General features: G+C 39.9%; 2 protein-coding genes across 2 annotated transcripts; both read right to left on the reverse strand.

The window, feature by feature from the left end:
• Positions 1–3,388: 3,388 nt before the first annotated feature.
• Positions 3,389–8,086, reverse strand: LOC117559966 (plasma kallikrein-like). Its single transcript, XM_034236709.1, has 9 exons — positions 7,902–8,086; positions 6,933–7,089; positions 6,439–6,548; positions 6,180–6,342; positions 5,394–5,512; positions 5,171–5,303; positions 4,907–5,013; positions 4,017–4,176; positions 3,389–3,844 (listed from the first exon to the last, which is right to left on the reverse strand). Exons 1-9 carry the CDS (start codon positions 7,960–7,962, stop codon positions 3,742–3,744), a joined length of 1,113 nt encoding a protein of 370 aa, XP_034092600.1. The 5' UTR covers positions 7,963–8,086; the 3' UTR covers positions 3,389–3,741.
• Positions 8,087–16,532: 8,446 nt separating this feature from the next.
• On the reverse strand, positions 16,533–19,633 carry LOC117559992 (glutathione S-transferase A-like). Its single transcript, XM_034236756.1, has 6 exons — positions 19,380–19,633; positions 19,208–19,273; positions 18,887–18,992; positions 17,973–18,091; positions 16,962–17,047; positions 16,533–16,830 (listed from the first exon to the last, which is right to left on the reverse strand). The coding sequence occupies exons 1-6, from the start codon at positions 19,545–19,547 to the stop codon at positions 16,701–16,703; spliced, it is 675 nt and encodes a 224-aa protein (XP_034092647.1). The 5' UTR covers positions 19,548–19,633; the 3' UTR covers positions 16,533–16,700.
• Positions 19,634–20,550: the final 917 nt, after the last annotated feature.

Consider the following 20,550-nt stretch of genomic DNA (forward strand, 5'->3'; position numbering starts at 1 on the left):
CTGATTCTCTGTCTGTTACTTTAGATGAAAATAAGGAGCCCCTCCCCACGCCCCTCTGAGAGAGATTTGGTTAAAAAGAACACAATGGTGCTCTAGGAGGAGATTCAGGTGATAAGGTGGGGGGGGGGGGTTACCTTGGTTGGTTATTGGCTAATGGTTACACAAGCCAACACATCGTTATGACATCATAAAGTGGCCAAAATCTGATCAGCTCATTTTCAGACAGGTTTTTATATAAATGGATCAGGACAAAGAGAGAGAGAATCTTTTTTCCTGAAACTTTCTGAATCTTTTTACACTTTTATGTATAAAAGACATGACAATGTCGATTTTGCATAATAGGTGACCTTTAACCTTCTGAAAGAGTCTCACTGGGGAAGTCATATACATTGCAAAACATTGGAGTTCCTGTTTTGGTGTACATTGGAGGAATTGAATGTCAGGACGTGTAGTTCAGAGCCCTCTGCTGTCAAATCTACAAAAGTGCAGGACTCAAGGTACAACCAGGACAAACACTTTTAACTAAAGACAGCCTGCATACCAATTAAGACAACATTGGAACTTTAGGAATGCAATGAAACAATATGAATAGGTGGAATGTCATCGGTGCAATCAAACGACCCAATCTTTTTTTCAAATCTTAGATTACATTACATGTAATTTGTTAGACGCTTTTATCCAAAGCGACTTACATACATTCAGTACTGTGGACAATCGCCACAGGAGCAATTTGGGGTGAAGTGTCTTGCCCAGGGACACAACAACATGCTGACTGCAGTGGGACTCGAACTTGCTATCCCCTGATTCGAAGTCCAGCACACTATTCACTGAGCCACAGCCTCCTAGATAACTTGGAATGATCCTGAATGAATGAATTGTGATTCATGCATCAAAAGACATGACAGCTTTGATAGTGGCAGCTACTCAACTCAAACTCTAGAGTTCAAACACTGAATCAGAGAAAGATACAAAGAAAGTGCAAATGATATGTAAACACGTCATGGATGCATTATACAGTCGCAGTCTGTTCAGTTTAATGATTGCCAGAGCTGGTTTACTTTACGTGTGCAGAGGTACATGAAAAGTGCTGAGTCACTGTGAGTTTTCAGCTGTCAAATATTGCACACAACAGGTAATAGTGAGGTCAATATTACTGGAGGCATATCAAATAAAAACGAAACCATGATAACATTGTGAAGTTGTGTTGAAGTGTGATAACATATCTAGGTGTTATTATTCTCAATCCCAAGCAGCGCACTATTTCTAAATATAGGTGTAGAATCACTAAGGACTATTTTAATATCTTTGCTCGCCTCATACCAGTGAACTATCGACGGTGCAGCCGGCCAGGGGCCCATATATATATATATATATATTATATATATATATTTCGCTTCACGCAGTCTTCAAAGTAACCAATTAACCTAAATTAATTTATAATTAGTCTGTCCAATGACCTTGCTCCCTTTCATGTCATGTGATACCTTGCATGCCGAGCTACCGTTTCATCAACCTCAAAAGTTATAGGTACTGTAGCTAGAAGCAGCAAGTTTGGCAGCATTATAAACAATTGAATAGCTTGCATTTATAATGTAGGCCTACAGCAAAGCAAAGCACAAGAGCGGCGCTCAAAAGAGAAAGGACAAGAGAGAACAAGGAGATGTAAAGGCTAAACTGACGAAATTAGACAGTTTTCTTTGTCATACATCTTCCTCAAAATCTCGATTAATTCTGTAAAGTGATTGTGTGATTAGTTTGCTTTTAGTTGAATAAAGCAGGCTGAAAGCAAATTGGTTTTCTTTCTGTTTTATTAGGCAAGGCAAGGCAAGTTTATTTATATAGCACTTTTCAACACAAGGCAATTCAAAGTGCTTTACAAAAAATGAAAGACATTAAGAAAATGGCATTTAAAATCAGTCATTAAAAAGAAAAGCTAATAAAATAAACATTGAAAGAAAAAAGTACATGGATCAAAGTTACAGTACAGTCTAAGATATGAATAGTTCAATTAAAAGCAGCGACAAAAAGAAAAGTCTTCAGCCTGGATTTAAAAGTAGTCAGAGTTGCAGCGGACCTGCAGGTTTCTGGGAGTTTGTTCCAGATATTTGGAGCATAATAACTGAACGCTGCTTCACCATGTTTAGTTCTGACTCTGGGGACAGAAAGCAGACCAGTCCCTGAAGACCTGAGAGATCTGGATGGTTTATAATTTAGCAGGAGGTCAGAAATGTATTTTGGGCCTAAACCATTCAGTGCTTTATAAACCAGCAGCAGTATTTTGAAATCTATTCTTTGACACACAGGAAGCCAGTGTAAAGACTTCAGAACAGGAGTGATGTGATCCACTTTCTTAGTGTTAGTGAGGACTCGAGCAGCAGCGTTCTGAATTAGCTGCAGCTTCCTAATAGATTTTTTAGTGAGACCTGTGAAGACACCATTGCAGTAGTTGAGTCTACTGAAGATAAAAGCATGGACAAGTTTTTCCAAATCCTGCTGTGACATTAGTCTTTTAATCCTAGATATATTCTTTAGGTGATAGTAGGCTGATTTAGTAACTGTTTTAATGTGACTGTTGAAACTCAGGTCAGAGTCCATGACTACACCTAGATTTCTGGCTCTATCTGTTGTTTTGAACATTGCAGACTGAAGCTCAGCGCTAACTTTTATACGTTCTGCCTTCGCTCCAAAAACCATTACCTCAGTTTTATCTTTGTTTAATTGGAGAAAGTTCTGACACATCCAGTCATTGATTTGTTCAATGCACTTACTCAGTGTTTGAATTGGAGCATAGTCTCCTGGTGAAATTGTTACGTAAATTTGTGTGTCATCTACATAGCTATGGTACTGTAACTTATTTTGTTCTTCATTATCTGAGCCAGTGGTAGCATGTAGACGTTAAAGAGAAGAGGCAAGGCAAGGCAAGGTTAAGTTTATTTATATAGCACTTTTCAACACAAGGCAATTCAAAGTGCTTTACAAAAAATGAAAGAGGTTAAGAAAATGGCATTTAAAATCAGTCATTAAAAAGAAAAGCTAATAAAATAAACATTAAAAGAAAAAATACATGGATAAAAGTTACAGTGCTGTCAATTAAACATTAAAAGAAAAAAGTACATGGATCAAAGTTACAGTGCAGTCTAAGATATGAATAGTTCAATTAAAAGCAGCGACAAAAAGAAAAGTCTTCAGCCTGGATTTAAAAGTAGTCAGAGTTGTAGCGGACCTGCAGGTTTCTGGGAGTTTGTTCCAGATATTTGGAGCATAATAACTGAACGCTGCTTTACCATGTTTAGTTCTGACTCTGGGGACAGAAAGCTGACCAGTCCCTGAAGACCTGAGAGATCTGGATGGTTCATAATTTAGCAGGAGGTCAGAAATGTATTTTGGGCCTAAACCTAAAAGAAGAGGCCCCAAGATGGAGCCTTGAGGTACCCCACATGTCATATTTGTCAACTCAGATGTGTATTTACCTATAGAAACAAAGTTGTTTCTGTCCTTTAAGTAGGATTCAAAATTTAGAACAGTTTCCGAAAGTCCCACCCAGTTTTCTAGTCGGACTAGTAATATGCTGTGGTCAACAGTGTAAAACGCAGCACTGAGATCTAATAATACTAACACTGAAGTTCTGCCACTGTCTGTGTGTATTATTACTCTTGTTACACACAAAAATAATCCTCTGCAGTTTAAACAGAAATCAAACGGTGCTGTTTACATCTACATGACGTGTGTGTGTGAAGCAGTCTACACACAGGACCTCAGCTGGAAGCCGGATGTAACCTTCTCTTTTTTCGTGATTTTAGGCGGAGCAGACATGGTGATGGTACGCTTGAAATAGCAGTGACGCCTAGAACACACAATCAACACAATCTCAATTATGCACCAGAAATACAGCTGTAATACAATTATAAAGTGTGTTACAATGAGGATTTAATGTTAAAAGATTACCTCAATGGTATTTTTAAAATACAAAATGTGATTCTCTGTACTTTTGCATGCATGTATTAAGACTACTATACCAGAAATCTCGGTCACTGAAGGCTTCAGTGAGGTAGTCGTAGAACTGGCAGAGAGGATCCTCAGTACATTTCCTCTGACAGGAGTCTGCATCGTCCACCAGCTCAAAACGGATATCAGAACCATGGAGAGTCACTCCATCGTGAGCAACCGTAAGCCAATCTGTAAACAGAGAGAACCAGGGTTAAACTTCTACTGCAGGCTAAACCACATAAATACATACATTTTGATTAGTTTTTAGAGGAGACTAATAAATGTATGCCCATACTGTATTACTCTATTTCTTTAAACAGGGGTGCCTGTATGCAACACAATGACTATCTAACTAAATACATTTACTTAAGTACAATACACAAGTACTATTTATACATGATTGTACTTTACATGAGCATTTACATTTAATGTTACTAATATACATTTTGAAGACAAATATAGACTTTTTACATTTATTTAACACTCATAGTTACTTTTGAGATTATGTGATACACTTATGAGTATACTGGGTTCTTCTTATATATTGGCAGCCAGTGCTCCATATTATGTTATAAGTATGTCAAATAGGCTCCCCATGCATATTTTGAGTACAGTTTGCTGATAATCTGTACTTCTACTTTGAATTCTGGATTTTTGCTTGCAATAAGTATTTTCAGTCCATAGTATTTCTACTTTTACTTAAAAGAAATCCGGATCCGAGTACTTTTTTCACCTCTGCTGAATATGCATAAGCACCACATTCAACCCCTGTTCAACGAATCTACATTTCACACCATCTACATTCAATTGTTTGAATGAGTCCATCATCAAACCAAAGCTATTGCAGATGGTCTACTCTAGGTGTTGCACTGAAAGCTTTCCCTATCTGACAGTTTTAGTGTTGATCAGTGATACATACTCTCATCCAGCTGACAGAAGCGTTCAGGAAAACCAGTTGTGGATCCTTCTTTAGCTATTGTCTCCATTTTGTCTTTGTTGTTCTTCAGGTGACATTTAAATTCATTACTGCATGAAAGAAAGCAAATCAAACCCTTAATAAAATTAAAAAATCACAGAGAGGAGAGTTAAGATACTTTCTAAAACAACACATTGGCTAGTAATAATAGACACTCTATGATACCTCAATGCATGTTCTTATGGATACATAGGAAAGAAGAAATACCTGTCGAAAGAGAAGAAGGTGCAGGCTGGATGGGCAGAGCACAACGCCCGACAGTGATCAGGACAGACACCAGGAAGAGTCTTCAGGTTGCTTTGCGGGACGCTTATGGATGGAAAAAGCTTGCCCTCACATGCTGTAAGAAACACGAGTAACACATTAAAAAAACATGCTTAGAAACTTACAGGACGTTTACCTAATGGTTTTGATATGACTGCTTGTGTACCTGTGGTAGACTGTTGAGGCAGATGCACGTTTTGGGAGAATCCAGATACTACACCAGTCTCTCTTCTCACAGTCGGAGGAGCTGGTATTGACGGGCTATATTTAAGGTAGCACTTGAACCTAAAACAACACATGAAAAAACATATTTAGGGAATTGTAGAGCCTATCACATGTGGCCAACCTTCTGGTGCAAGAGCAACATGTTCACTCTGATACCATCCTGGTATCATTATCACAAGATTGTGTATAAGAAGTGGACATAGTCAGTTGGACGTCACCCACTGGTTTGTGGGCTACGGTTTTTGAAGCCATAGCCTTTCTGGCCGTTTAAAGGTAGGGTAGGTAATTCACTTCAGAAACACTTTTTGTTATATTCCATGGAATGCTCTTAACATCCCGATATCAATGAATATATGAAATGCTTTGACAATAAATACATACAAAAATGTCATCTGTGGAAGCCGTGGTGCTATAAAAAGCACGACCAATCATCTGAGCCGGCCTGGCTAAAATAACTGAATGGCCTACCTGCCTGTCAGCATACTTGCCGAGTTCCATCTCTTGTACAAACTTATCTCGTGCCCTCATTGGTCATGTGCGCGTTTGTGTGTATTGGAGGAGGGGCTCTGTAAGGAAGTCTCAAGGAAGGGGCAGATTTTTTCCGGTTGTGTACTTTCAAATTCTAGCTTACTCGAGCTGTTTTCTCCATTCTTACCTACCCTACCTTTAAGAGCATGGTTAAAGGCACTTTTCTACAGCAATGTTACATTATGTGATCCCGGTTTACCTGATAGTCTCCGTTCCAAAGTCTTCATGTACAAAAGTAAAGAACTGACAGCCAGGGTCTTGAGTGCAGGCTCTCTGGCACTCCTCATGGTCCGCTGTGAACAAAGCAGTGTAGTCGGCCCCCAAGAAGTCCACATCGGGGTACACCTTAGGCAGACAAGGCTCTAGAAGACAGAGACAGAGAGTAAATGAGTGTTATCACATATAGCTTATTAACTAATGCTCTTCATATTGGTTATAAACTGTTTTTTTTAGCTTACGTAATTCTGGGGTGCAGGCTTTGAGAGAAAACCCAGAGGTGACACCCTCTACTAGTTTCTGAACTGCAACATTTCCAGAAGCAGTGGTCTTTAAGTAGCAGTAGAAATGCCTGCAGAGATGATTGGGTCTTTTTACTTAAAACCTTTAAAAATCCAACAGACACCAATGATAGTAAAAAATAACTAGTACCCACAAAACGTACCCAATGAGCAAATAGAGCCATTTTTAAAGACAATACCTATAATGTAGGGCTCTGAAAGAGCTAATATAATAATCCGCATGTTTGTTTTTCATTTACATTGAGTTCAGCATTGAGATTAGAAAAAAAGCTTGAAATGGATACAAAAGTTGGGTTTGAATTATTGGTCCAATTTTCCAGTTCCAGTTTCTGAGGTAAAAATGATTCTCACTGTTTTCTGAAAGAGAAGTCAAAATTCACAGAAAATATAACTTACTAATGTATTTCTAGTTACTTGTGTACTGCTTGCCATACCTCAAAACTCCTGTCCAGTCAGGGCGTATGAAGGTAAAGAAGAGACAGGAAGGGTGCTGGGTGCAAAGCTGCTGACAGTGGTCAACATCTGGAGAGTATTCAAATTTGATGTCCGTTCCTGGGAAATCCACATTCTCCAGAAGCTGTGTGTTACAAACTAAAGAAATGTACATACATAGTAAATATGTTGTGCCACCAGTGTTGGGACTAACGCGTTACTGTAACGCCGTTATTTTTGGCGGTAACTAGTACTCTAACGCAATACTTTTAAGATTCAGCAACTCAGTTACCGTTACTACATGGTGCGTTACTCCGTTACTGCGTTCACAAATTCAAATCTCCTAAAACATCTGCAAAAACAACATGCTGGGACGAAGCTAGTAGCTAAGACCACAGAGACTCAGCCGACGCCACTCCACCTCCACCTAAGCAACAGCGGCTGGATTTTAACCAAGGGACTGCTAGCCAGGGAAAAGTCGATAAAGCCATTGCACGGTATGTTGTAGAACACATGCAGGCTATTGCTACAGTGGAGTCACCCGCTTTCAGGGAGCTAGTTAGCATGATAGCATGTCCGGGCGGCACACGGTATATGGGACGGAAAACTTTTTCCAACTACCTGGAGAAAGAATATACACAAATGGAAAGCCAGCTAATATCGATGCAATCCAGATTGCATATAATGCATGTCAAGTTGATCAACAGATTGTATTATTCTCCAATGCAATAACAGTACTGAAATGAAGGCTATAAGGGCATTAATGGGAGCCCTTTTTTTAAGTAACAAAAACGTTACTTTTCACAGTAACGCATTACTTTTTGGTGTAAGTAATCAGTAAAGTAACTGCGTTACTTTTGAAATGAAGTAACTAGTAATGGTAACTAGTTACTGGTTTTCAGTAACTAGCACAACACTGTGTGCCACACATGAAAGGTCAAATTACAATATATATAATGTAGGGTAATTACCTTGACTTAAGGAGAGGCTGCAGAGAGACAGCAGACCAACCAAAATCAAATGTGTTTCCATCTTCTCAGTTTGGAAACCAATACAGATTCTTGAAGCACAACTGCAGTGAAACAGCTGTTTCTGCAACTGCAGTAATCATCCAAGTTGCAAATGAACTATTTAAAGGCTGTTCACGAACTATGAACCTTTAAGTCGATTAGCTTTTTCAATGTCCAGAATCACTATCAAATGTAACACTGTTTACTTTTCCTCAGTTTACCTTTTCCTTGCTTTTTTTTTTACAATTTACAGCAAATGTGATTTTGCTGTTTTATAATTAGTAAGGCAAGGCAAGTTTATTTATATAGCACTTTTCAACACAAGGCAATTCAAAGTGCTTTACAAAAAATGAAAGAGATTAAGAAAATGGCATTTAAAATCAGTCATTAAAAAGAAAAGCTAATAAAAGAAACATTAAAAGAAAAAAATACATGGCAGTCAATTAAACATTAAAAGAAAAAAAAGTACATGGATAAAAGTTACAGTGCAGTCTAAGATATGAATAGTTCAATTAAAAGCAGCGACAAAAAGAAAAGTCTTCAGCCTGGATTTAAAAGTAGTCAGAGTTGCAGCGGACCTGCAGGTTTCTGGGAGTTTGTTCCAGATATTTGGAGCATAATAACTGAACGCTGCTTCTCCATGTTTAGTTCTGACTCTGGGGACAGAAAGCTGACCAGTCCCTGAAGACCTGAGAGATCTGGATGGTTCATAATTTAGCAGGAGGTATGCTTTTTTTGTTATGGCATGCAGAACCCTGCCACATGTTATGCTTAAGCAGCACGTTTTAAAATGTGTTTTATGTTTGTTTCCATTTAACTGCAGTTAAATAGTTCGTTTGGAACTGTACTTTGGCCAAAGGAATGTTTAGTAGGCTAATCATCAAAGTTGCACATCATTGATTTTAAAGTCAGTCCCTGAAATGTTCCCTGAAAGTCTATTAGCTTTTTTTATTTTATGAAGGCTGTAACTAAAAGTCTCACAACAGATAACACACCTTAAATGACATCCTTTCTGTCACTGTTTAACATCACACACACTGTAGAAATATCCACCGTGAATTCACAATAAATACCTGGCAACTTTTTGCATGACTTTCACAGTAAGGTTCACAGCAATTTACTGGGAATGTCTTCACAGCAATGTATTGTAATTTCACATCCATGATATTACAATGCATTGTTGTAAAGGTAAAACTGTATACTGTAACTTCACAGCTTCAATGACTAAGGAATTACTGTGATATTACAGTATGTTACTGGGGAATTACATCATTTTGTTGTACATGCATTACAACAAGGGCCTGTACTTTTACATTTCTATTGTGAAAGCAATGCAGGAGTTGCCAGTAATTTACTGTGAATTTACAAGGTGTACTGTGAAAGTAATGCAGATGAATTGCCAGTAATTTACTGTGAAATTACAATGATAGACGTGCATAACTGTAGTCCCCAGCTCCGGTACTTCCTGGAGGAAGCTCATACATTGGTTTCCTGTCAAATACTATTATACACATACAGCAAGCACAAATGCACAAAAAGCATCTCACCTGTGAGTCCAGTTGGGTCAAATCAAAAACAAACAAAAACAAAACAAAAATTCAAAAACCCTGAAATTAAAGTAAAATACTTTAACTGAAATAAAGTGCAAAAGCCATTAATTTACGGGAATTGTCCATAAAGATTTTACAGGAAAACACTGTAATGTTACAGATGTTTCCTCTCTTTTCAAAATCCATTGTCTTAAAATGTTACATTCAAATACCTTAAATAAAGTTCTGATGAGAAAAACTGTTTTTTACCTTTTTGTTTATTAGATTTTTATGATCAAACACAAAAATAAATACAGAACCTAAAGTTCTACGGGTACAATTAATATTTTACAGCTTTTTCTAACATTTTCCAATCAAACACGCTCAATAAAATGACAGCACAAAATGTTCTGTAGGGAACAATTACTATAACAATTTTAAAACTTAAAATATAAAAATATTTGTGGAATTATACAACCATTAATAAATACAGCATTTCATATTGAAACATCTGCTTATAAACAGTAGAAACAAAAAGTAAGTTTAATTTTTTAAGATTACTTTGAAACATTCTCAACTGAAAATATATAACATTGTCAATTTGAAGGAGCAGTGTGCAGGATTTAGTACGTCTAACAATGGGGATGTAGGTTCCAAATAATGGATAACTTGTTCACTCACCCTCCTATCCCAAGTTTGTAGGAGAATGTATATTGGCTGCAAAAAACTTGAGGCCCAATCATGTTTCCTCTGTCCATTCTGCGCTACTGTAGATGTGGCAGTGCAACCTAGAGGTCAAAAAGACAACAATTAGTTAACCATAATGATGAATGTTATTATCAGCAGCTGCCAATAGATCCCCTATCTTGTATGATGGACCTTTGAAGCAGGGTTGGAAACTTAAACACACACACTATTGATTGTAAAACAGTTCTTGATAGCATATCTGGCTAGCACTTAGCATGTGGGACCGGACAGCTTTGATCCCCATTGACAGACTCTTGCCCCCCCCCCCCCCCCCCCACAGAGCGGAGCAGGGCAACGAAACTTAAATAAACTCACTAATTAATTAAATCAGTTCAATACGCATTATTCTTATTCTTATCATTCTTTATGAGCGCAGTAACGGTAAGGTATCTAATTACTTATTTATTTAGTATTCCATAACTTAATAACGGAGATGGTCAAACTAAAGTGGTAGAGACATGGCAGAAATCCTACAATGAAGCGGGACATTGAACTGTTCACCCGTGAGAGGGCGATCAAGAAAAGAGAGCGAGCGGCCCCATTGAGGGAGTTGACAGATGAAAAGACACAGAAAGACAGAAGCACAATAACAACAAGTAGGCTATATTTAGGTGTTTTTTTGTAAATAACCGCCGGTATCAAGAGGAAGTAAAGTCCGGTTTGTCCCTTATACCCTAACTGCCATGAGACAACTCAAAATCAAGAGGCGCTTTCACACTGCGGTACTTTTCCCACAAAGGTTCATGTGAACTTAGTTCATGAGAACTCTTTAGTTCTCATGAACTAAGTACAGATCGCGTTCACACTGGAAAAAGTCCCTGGGGGTGGATTAGGCAAATGAAGCCGCTGACGTCACTTGTTCTTCTTCTGCTTTGGGTTTACTGGCAGGCCGCAAACCACTTCACGGCGTATACTGCCGCCCAAAGTCCCCGGCCGGAAGTCCCCGGAGTTAGGGACTGGCTTCAGTAGAAGCTGCTGGGACTCCCAGCAGCTTCTACTGAAGCCTTCCGAGTAAATCGCCAGAAAGCCGACACCTCCTCATCTCCACCACTCCCATGTTTTATTTTGTGTTGCCATAAGTTAGTCTCTCTGCATTTCTGCGCTGGGTTAATGCTAATGCTAATAATGCTAATGCGAGGATAATAAAATGGCGGCTTCACAAAACTTTTTGGGAGTTTTACGGGGCGTGGTTTGCAATCCTTCCAGCCAATCAGAAATGTAGCTCTTTTCTCACAAAAGAGCCGTTCGAAAGTCCCTGCTCTCTAGCAGGGACTTTCGAGGGGGTAAAAAGGTTCACATGAACTAATTTTAGTACCGGCTCTTTTTGGTGTGAACGCGATAAAAGAGTTCACATGAACTAAGTTCACATGAACCTTTGTGGGAAAAGTACCGCAGTGTGAAAGCGCCTAAGTATCCAAAATCCGACACTAGGTGGTCTTTAACGCAGCGTAGATGACAGCGCTGACAAAGTGTGTTTCCCGCAGCGAGACGCTACAATATTAATTGTGGGCTTATCATGTTGATTTGGCCACAACAGAAAAAAGAAAAACAAACTCTCGCTCTCTCCAGAGGGGCAGGTCAGCCAAAAAGGCCAAACGGGCCGTTGCCCGGGCAACATTAGCCCGTACCTGTGCACTAGTGATGGGAATTCCGGCTCTTCTTGGTGAGCTGGATCATTTGGCTCGGCTCACCAAGAAGAGCCGGCTCTTTCGGCTCCCAAACGGCTCTTCAGTTTACCACATATTATATCTTTTAATTAAATCAAATGTAGCCCTGTTTTGACTAATTATATGTGTACACATATATCACTTAAATTATTCAATACAACCTTTGTACTGAAGTATTCAAAAGTAAAAATTACATGTTTAATATAAATGATTTGCTGTGGCCAATTGCATTTACAGACCCGTGTAACTCTCCGATACCACCCAATGAATGCATTGACTTGCTTGTAGAACCACGCTACACAAAACAGATAGCAACACCTATAAAAACTATTTTAAAAAAGGGGCTACTGTATCGACCTATATAAAAGATCCTGCATTTTAGCCATGCCTCATTTCGCTCTATTTGCTCTTTCCAGTGCTGTTTTTTAGGGGCTGATTCTGTGAGCTGCAGCTGACCACGCCCCCCTGTAGGAGAGGGGAGCGTGCTTTGAGATCAGCTGCTGGGCTGTCAGAAGAGGGGGAGAAAAAGAGATCTCCGACGTCCTCCGTGTTTTATTCTTATCGAAGTAAGAAGAGAAGTAATGGGGCAGAAACCCTCCTTTTTACGCAGCGGCCCAGATAGACATCAAACGGCGACACATATTCAGTTGCCAGTTACTTTGGCATTAGGGCAGGGATATCTAGATACTTTCCAAGGTTTGACATCATGAATTGTGCTACTTTTAAAGCAAGCAACGATGTTTTCAAATCTGTAATCAAAAAGCTCCTCAAAAACACTATCGAAGCAGTTCCTGCCGTTGCTACGTTAGTTCAAACAGTAACAACGGACTACTTTTCTTAGCGGATGCATGTCAATTTAAATCAATACATAAAACTATTTTTTAAATCAATAAAATCATTTTCTAAATCCATAAAATAATTTAAATTAATATTGGGAGTCATGTCGTTACTTTGTTGAGAATGTGGCCATGTAATAAGCGGGATAATGTTCACAGTGCACACATTGCATAATGTGCCTTCAAGCCGATCTAGATCCCTCCGCAAAAAAAAACAAAAAAACCGGCTCGTTCGCGGGCAAGAGCCGGCTCCCGTCGTTCACTTAAAAGAGCCGGCTCTTTGAGCCGGCTCGTTCGCGACCGACACATCACTACTGTGCACGTCTCTGTTACAGACTGATAAAGGACTGCTAAGGCATGCCGCATCAAAAGAACACATTTCATGTGAGAGTTTGTGGAGAGAGATACGCGAGGAAACAATTAACGGAACCGTTATTACGTGTCAGCTGTCGTTGATATTATAGCTTTTTTAGCTGTCAACCAACTCCCTGAGGTGACCACGATTCACTCAACATGTCCGAGTGCAGTGCATAGAAAATAAACCATGCCCAAGGCGGGCTAAACAGCTCATCGTCTCTGTCTCTACTATTTCTCTCCGAGCGCAGCGATGAGGAAGCTGCCATCCTTAACCAGTGTGCCTTGCTCGTGATTTACCAGTGTTTGTGCTGCCACGCACACAATGTTTCAAAAGTGGTTTCTATGTTGCCCTTTATTTGTGTATGTATTTGCGATAAGTGTGTGTCTTTATGCAATGCTGTTGGCCTTGCTGTTTTATATATATTGTGCTGCAGGCCCGCTGCACATGACGGTTTTGTGTGCCCTCCCATGCAAATCATATGCCCTCCCTTTATATTTGTTCTGGCACCGGGTCTGCTTTCTGTCACTGTTTAACACTTTAACACACTTTATTTTACTGGACTGAGTGCAAACAATCTGGTCAAATTAGAAATTGTGAAGTTTTAACCCGTTTCTTGTCAGTGTTTTGCAGCTCACCTTTTTCCCGCCAAAAGACTGCTGCTGAATCGCACCTATCTATCTGTAGATCTGTGGCTGATTGGACTGTGCCATTTCCTTAAAACCCAAGGGGTGTTCACAGAGCTTCTTCATCCAAGCTACCATTTCTTTAGAGCAATAGAGGCTTCTCAATTCTTACATTTCCCCTCCTCGACTCCCCTCCTCGACTCCTATCCTCGAGACTTAGTCCCGCCCACAGGAGATGCGAGCGGAGGACTGAGAAGGGAACCGAGGAGAGAGGAGCGGAAGCAGCAGGCGGTTAGAGAAATGAGAACTCCTCTCCTCTGAGCGGTCATTTTATCAATGGTGACAGGAGGCACAGCAGCCGTCTGTCTGATGGACAGATGTGTTCATGACGACTTATATATTTACTTTTAATTCATTGCGGTATAACAAGACAATAACAGGCTACAGATGCGGGGACACACACAAATATATTTATATAAATATATACAATTTAAAGTATGAGAGACCCGTCTGTCCGCCGCATCTACACACTGTACCACACACACCTACAGCTCCAAAGCATAATCAGGCTACACCCGTTGTGTATTTTATTATGTGAAGCACTAAATGGTCTTAGAAACATATCGACTCTTTGTTTGTAGTTATCTACTAAACTACAGCATACAAATACTGAGTGATATATATTTTTACACACTGCTTTCTGCACAGACCTCATAGCTGTTCTCACTGTAAACATCGCGTCGCGATGAAAGCAGTTACTAAAATAATATTCAGGGGATGCATGCAGAGCTGTCATTAGCTTAGATAAGTCCGGTGTGTCCAATTGCCTCCACCGTTCCCGGAAATGCATCCGCGGAGGAGCCGTGGAGGATCAGGATGCATCAGTGTATCCTCGGTTATAGCTCCTCCTAGAGAGCCTCCTCGATGCTCGATCCTCGAAGTGCATTTAGGAAATGAGATGATCATTTCTGGGTCACTCACTATACCGGAGGACCGAGGAGTCGAGTCGGGGAAATTTAAGAATTGAGAAGCCTCTAATGTCTTTGAATCAACTATGGACTGGGTCATATATTCCTGCAGTTGGGACAAATAGGCAGTGGCTCTTGGTCAGAGGTCAAACATGGTTTAAGATTCTGTGTACATTAATTTATGCTTTTGGTTCATTGATTGAACTCAGCAACATGTAACATCGCTGAGTTCACAATATGTAAATGTTTCCTTTTGCTCAGTTGACCTAAAAAGATTAAAAAGGACTTTGAGCATAGCCAAAGACAAACTATGTTATTATTGGGTGCTTAACCCCGAGCCCACATTTAAAACCGATACTTTGACCTCAGTATATTGTCAAAGTGTTTCTGAAAAAAAAAACGCCATAAAAAGCGATGAGAGTCTATCAATGTTTTTAAATGAAAACATTGAAGGTTAATTATCTTTTTACATTAGGCTTGTTTGAGACAAGCAAGACCTGCGCAGACCTGTGCAGTTGCGATCAACGTCTTGCTAGTGCGTTGCATGATGGTTAGTCATTTTGTCCGACTTGCTCTGGAGGCCCGCCCACATGAGACTTTGAAATTTCGCGGGACAAAGACGCCCGCAGCCTTGAGAGCGAGGCGAGGTGAGTTGGCGCAGTTGCTCTCCACGGGCTGCAGAAGCGAAATGCTTGATGGGAAACGGCTCGCTGGTATCTCGAGCTGAGCGCTCATTGGTGGTTTTTACCACGTGCTGCTGATGAAACTCTCCAATTGGCTGGCAAAAGTTTGTTGTTGTTTTGTGTCAGTTTTACGTCGCCACATCCATTCCCATTTTTCATCATTGTTCCACAATGTTTATCATCATGAAATTAATATCTATATATTGTATACTATACTGCTTACCGTTTTCATACTTTATATATCTTAGCATATTCATACACACTGTTCATGCTGCTCACAGGCTGATATCTAGTGTATTCATACCCCTCACTGTTTATTCATCATTCAATTCATTTTTATTCTGTAGGTTGTGTACATTACTTTTCACGTCACTGCTTGTTGCACCTGGTTAGAAGCTAAACTGCATTTCGTTGTCTCAGTACCTGTAATATGTGCAATAACAATAAAGTTGAATCTAATCTTGAGCAGGAACAAATGCATTTACTTAGTACATATCTGACATTAACGAATATACACATTTGTGCATTCTTTATAAATGCAAACTTGTCAAGACCACTGACGGAAGTAGTTTTGAAAAGTAATAAGTGGTTCTGTCTTTTACATGTATTCAACCCCCCTTGTACTGATTTGTTTCAAAATGAACTGACACTTGAGTCATTCATTTGTAGTGATATAATAGTTGTGGGATTTCTATTGCATCCACTTCATCTGCAACGAAAAACGCCAACGCAATTTCCGCCATTGCAAACCCAGCCAGTCAAGCCGACTCCGACTCCGAGCTGTCCGACTTAAGACGAGCTTTTTGACACCTCCCCCGGCTGCGATCGGCTACTCTCGTCTACTTTCGAGGCGAGCCGCAATGTGTCTCAAACAAGCCTAGTGTGTTGCCACCTTTGGACAGGGAAAGACAGAACATCTGCAGGGTCAGGCAGCGAAATGCAAAGCCAAGTCAAAGGACTGTAAAAGCAGCAGTTGTTAATTTGGGTTTAGCACCATCTGCTGGCAAACCTTCAAACTTCCAGTGAGACACTAGATTTAATATGATCAAATATCTTTGTGTCGAAACCGGTAGAAACATACTATATAGCTCCCCGAGACACAGACTTCTGTAAAACATATTCCAGTCAAACATGGGCATCAAGTTGGCTCCGTGTAAACTGAATAATAAAAGCACAGAAACTTTCAATAATCAATTTTTTATTGTTTTCGTTATAAGCACAACAACAGTATCCACAGTTTAAGTCAAGCACATTATGTAAAGGAATAACCACAGTAGGAGCAATGCACATTTCCTAAAAATGCAGCAGCTAGATAAGTGCAAGGCAAGGAGTGGTGCCAAATCTCAGTCTCAGATGTCTTTCAGGAGGTCCTGTACTGGGCTCTCCAGCCAGGTCGGAGGCCAGGAGGTTTTGATGCTGGATCTGTCCTTCAGAGAGTTATAGTAAGCTGCCAGTTTTGGGTAACGCTCTTCACAAAACCTAAAGAAGGAATACAAGATGGTGTTAACTTCAAATTACAGATGTTTTCTCTTTGTATGTTATACTTGGTTATCCATGCATTCATATTGTCAAGCAGTTTTAAGTCATTTTCAGTGATTTAATGCACATACCCAAAGCGGTAGAGATAAGCGACGCTTGGAAAAACCATCACATCCGCCAGTGAAAAGTTCTTTCCTGCCACAAAAGGGCCTGATGCCTAGAAAACAAATTAAAAAGTAGTTAGGGAAAGATGCATGTGCTGAAGGGCAGATCTGATACTGATACTCATGAAAGCTGCCAAAATGGGCTACCAATTTGATCCAATTACCCTTAGGCTACAATTCTCTATGCTATGAAGCTAACAACAACAAACAGCTAGCCTGGCTCTATCCACAGGCACCTAAATGTAACAACCAGCATCTCTAAAGCTTACCTATTAGCATGTATAATCAGTAAAGTTATAGCAAGAAGATGTAGGGTTACTTGTGGGTGATTGACTATTAATTCGCTAGAAGCAGTGACTTCCTGGTTGCCTGTCTATTCAGTTATTTAATGGATTTTTGTTTACAGAATATTGAAACTACTCTAATGTCAAGATACTATGAAGCTGGAGCCAGTAGTCAGTTAGCTTAGCTTAGCTTAGCTTAACTGGAACCAGTGGGGAACAGCTAGCATGGCTGAACCACATATTCTTAGTTTTACAAATTTGATCTGAATATATATATATATAGTGTTAATTAACAATCATTAGAGGTGGCGGTAGTTGTTTATTTTACATTTGAACAGGAACAAGTTACCTTTTTCTCTATGTGTTTACTCTTTTTGCTAAGCTAACCATTTGCTCCTGGTATTAGGATGGGTTAAAAGCAGAGAACACATTTCACTGTGTGTGCCGTGTACTCTGCATGTGCCCATTTTATGACCATTAAAGAGGGTTTCATCCCTCTAATTCTCTATTCTCTCTGCTGTTGATGGTATGAATCCATCTTCAAAAGATTTGCTGCTGCTCTAACAAAGCAACATTCCTTGCATTCAACATGTAATTTAGTTTGTTTTAACAAAGCTGAGCATATATAACTTCTCCTCTGCAGTTCTGTAACTTTTGTCAGGTGTGTTTGAGTGTACAGTATCTATTTATTCACCTTCTGCATGTATCCCTCCCACAGCTTGATCTCAGCAGTCAGGGCCTCCTTGTTTCTCTTCAGAGCAGAGTCGTGTCTCTCTGCCTCCGGGACCTTCCAGTTGTAGTAGATAACGTCAGCTGAAAAATGTAAAAACAGGCATTCAGTCGTGAGGGTGGCTCTCGGACATATGAGCGATAACAGTAATGTTTAAACAAACACTCATTGTGCAAACACCCACATTGTGATGATTGTTTTCCTGTCCCATGACAGCTAAAGGTGGCGTAAGGACATGATTGCGCAACATCAATTTCAAAACTGTAAAAAAAGTCGGAAATAAAGTTTGCAGCAGCCCACTTATACAGCACTAAACTGTATTTACCATGTATGCCCAACTTGAATGTAAATTATTAGGAGTGCAGCTTCCTTTATTTTTCACCCCTCCCCCAAAACTGAATGTCTCATGACTTGAGCTCCGCATGCAAGCCAGTCTGAGGTACATGTGATCCTTTATAGGATTACTATTATGACCTCTTGGCTCTTTAAAAAAAAGGGGTGCACCACATACAATGAATGCACGATACAATGGCTACATTTTGTGAATACACAGCTCATTAGTCAGGTCCTTTGGGTGGGGGCTTCATTGAAGTTGAGCTCCCTCGGAGATTCACTGAAGACATGAAGTCTCAGAGGTCTGAAGGCCACAGAGCACAGGGTTTGTTGCCAAGAGCAACCCAGTTCAAAGTCCCATAAGGCACCACTCTAACTACATCAGGTAAGTCATAAAGATATTACTGAGAAAGAGCAGTAGCAGCCTGGTTAGACATTAAACTAAGTCCAATTGGCTCAAAATGTAATGGCAACGATTATTGTTATTATACATTTGCAGGATTTGCAGGGTCAACTGTCTGCTTTGCATGTCAGGATCAACATACCCATTTTCTGGCCGAGCGTGTTAGCCTCAAACATACGCTGGTACATCATGGCCTTCTCAGCTGGGCACTCAGGGATCAGCTTGTTTCCCTGGGATTGGTACTGGCTCTGTTGTAGGAGACATTGAAAGAACGACCATTATGATCACAGATGCAAGGCGCTCCGGTTTCTCTCCGTCTGGAGGTGTAAGGTGACTCTTTGTCTTTGAGGCATTGTTGAACACTGCACAAGGGACCCTTCCTACATGTTAACTCCTTGGTGTTATATGTCTTCATAAACAATTAAGTAGGGGTGCAAGATGAACAATGGGACCAGTTTCTTACCTCCAGGTAAAAGCAGGCAGCGTAGGACTCATTCAGGACATGATTGTTGTGTTTGAAGGCAGGAAGCTGAGAGAAAGAATGGAACAATACATTGTTATAAAAAAAAGATACAGTGTAGACTGACACTATAGGAGAATGTGCATTATCTCTAGGTAATGTTTAGTAAACATACCTGTCCCCTGGGGTTCATTTCCATGACTTGACTTGACTTGTGCTCCCCTTTCTCAAAGGAGAGCATTTTCTGGTTGTATCCCTTCAGGTTCTTCTCCTCCAGGACGATCATCACCCTCCAGCAGGGGGGAGAGCCGGAGCCCCACAGCAGAGTCATTTCCTTGGCCATGGTTTAAGAGTGGACTGCAACACCTGAAGCTGAAAGTGGAGGGAGAAGTTGTATGTGGAGAGTGTCAGATGCATGCTTATATAACAAGCTCCACTCCTTTGCATCCATTGGTGGAGTTATGGCCCATCCCATTTTTGTGTTCTCACCAAAGATCTGCGACTCAAGAAAGTTAAGATGGTTCACACCCTATCCAAGTATGTTAACCTGTTAGGTCAATACAACGTGATGTCATATTATAATATTGCATATTTCAGTAGCTGCATTAAACTAATGTAGTGTGGATCATGCTTTAAGTTAATTATATTCACAGGCACATATGAGGAGGGGATACTTCTCTTGCTTGCCTGAATACTCTTTGATCCCAGTTTTGCAGACGTGACAATGACATGATGGAAAAAAAGGAAAGAAAAACTTGAATTAAACACTGAAATAATAACAATAGATGTTGTGGCACCGATAATAATAACACCTATAAACTGGAAATGTAATTCACAATAGCCATAGTCAGTGAACTTAGTATGTTCTAATAAAAAGTAATTGTACTAGCATTCTAGCAAGCATTACTTAAGTTAAAATAGTAAATAATAAAATATAATCTTGGTTCATTGTTGTTGTTTTATTCTTGCAGTGATTTACTTCTCTTCTACCCATAGTGCTCGTTTCATCATCCTGAAATTTGACTGTTGAAATATCATGGTGACTCAGCACTTTTCACTTAGCCCTGCACACACAGAGGAAACCGGCTCAGGCACTTTATCTAATCTAAACAATGAAGTCGCTACTGGATGAAAACACAGCACCTGTTCAAATTAACCCTACATTTGAGTGTGATATCAAAAGAGAGCGCCCACTGTTCACATTTTCACATAATATGCAGATTGTCTGAGCCTCTCTCTTTCTCTGAGCCAGTCTTTGAACTCTAAACAATGTGTACTTGCCAGTATCAACACATTGTTCATGACGAGTCATATATTTAAACATTTGGAAATCACTATCTCCACCA

The sequence above is a fragment of the Gymnodraco acuticeps genome, unplaced genomic scaffold (genome assembly GCF_902827175.1).
Source record: "Gymnodraco acuticeps unplaced genomic scaffold, fGymAcu1.1, whole genome shotgun sequence".
Lineage (NCBI taxonomy): Eukaryota > Metazoa > Chordata > Actinopteri > Perciformes > Bathydraconidae > Gymnodraco > Gymnodraco acuticeps.

What these genes read in the sequence shown, in the direction of transcription:
- LOC117559966 (XM_034236709.1), bottom strand. Translation starts at nt 7,962, where the DNA reads ATGGAAACACATTTGATTTTGGTTGGTCTGCTGTCTCTCTGCAGCCTC. An exon ending in CAGCCTCTCCTTAAGTCAAG is followed by an intron (nt 7,090 to 7,901) that starts GTAATTACCCTA and finishes ACATTTCTTTAG; the next exon opens with TTTGTAACACACAGCTTCTG. An exon ending in GACTGGACAGGAGTTTTGAG is followed by an intron (nt 6,549 to 6,932) that starts GTATGGCAAGCA and finishes TCATCTCTGCAG; the next exon opens with GCATTTCTACTGCTACTTAA.
- LOC117559992 (XM_034236756.1), bottom strand. Translation starts at nt 19,547, where the DNA reads ATGGCCAAGGAAATGACTCTGCTGTGGGGCTCCGGCTCTCCCCCCTGC. An exon ending in CTGCCTGCTTTTACCTGGAG is followed by an intron (nt 18,993 to 19,207) that starts GTAAGAAACTGG and finishes CTCCTACAACAG; the next exon opens with AGCCAGTACCAATCCCAGGG. An exon ending in GCTTATCTCTACCGCTTTGG is followed by an intron (nt 16,831 to 16,961) that starts GTATGTGCATTA and finishes TTCCTTCTTTAG; the next exon opens with GTTTTGTGAAGAGCGTTACC.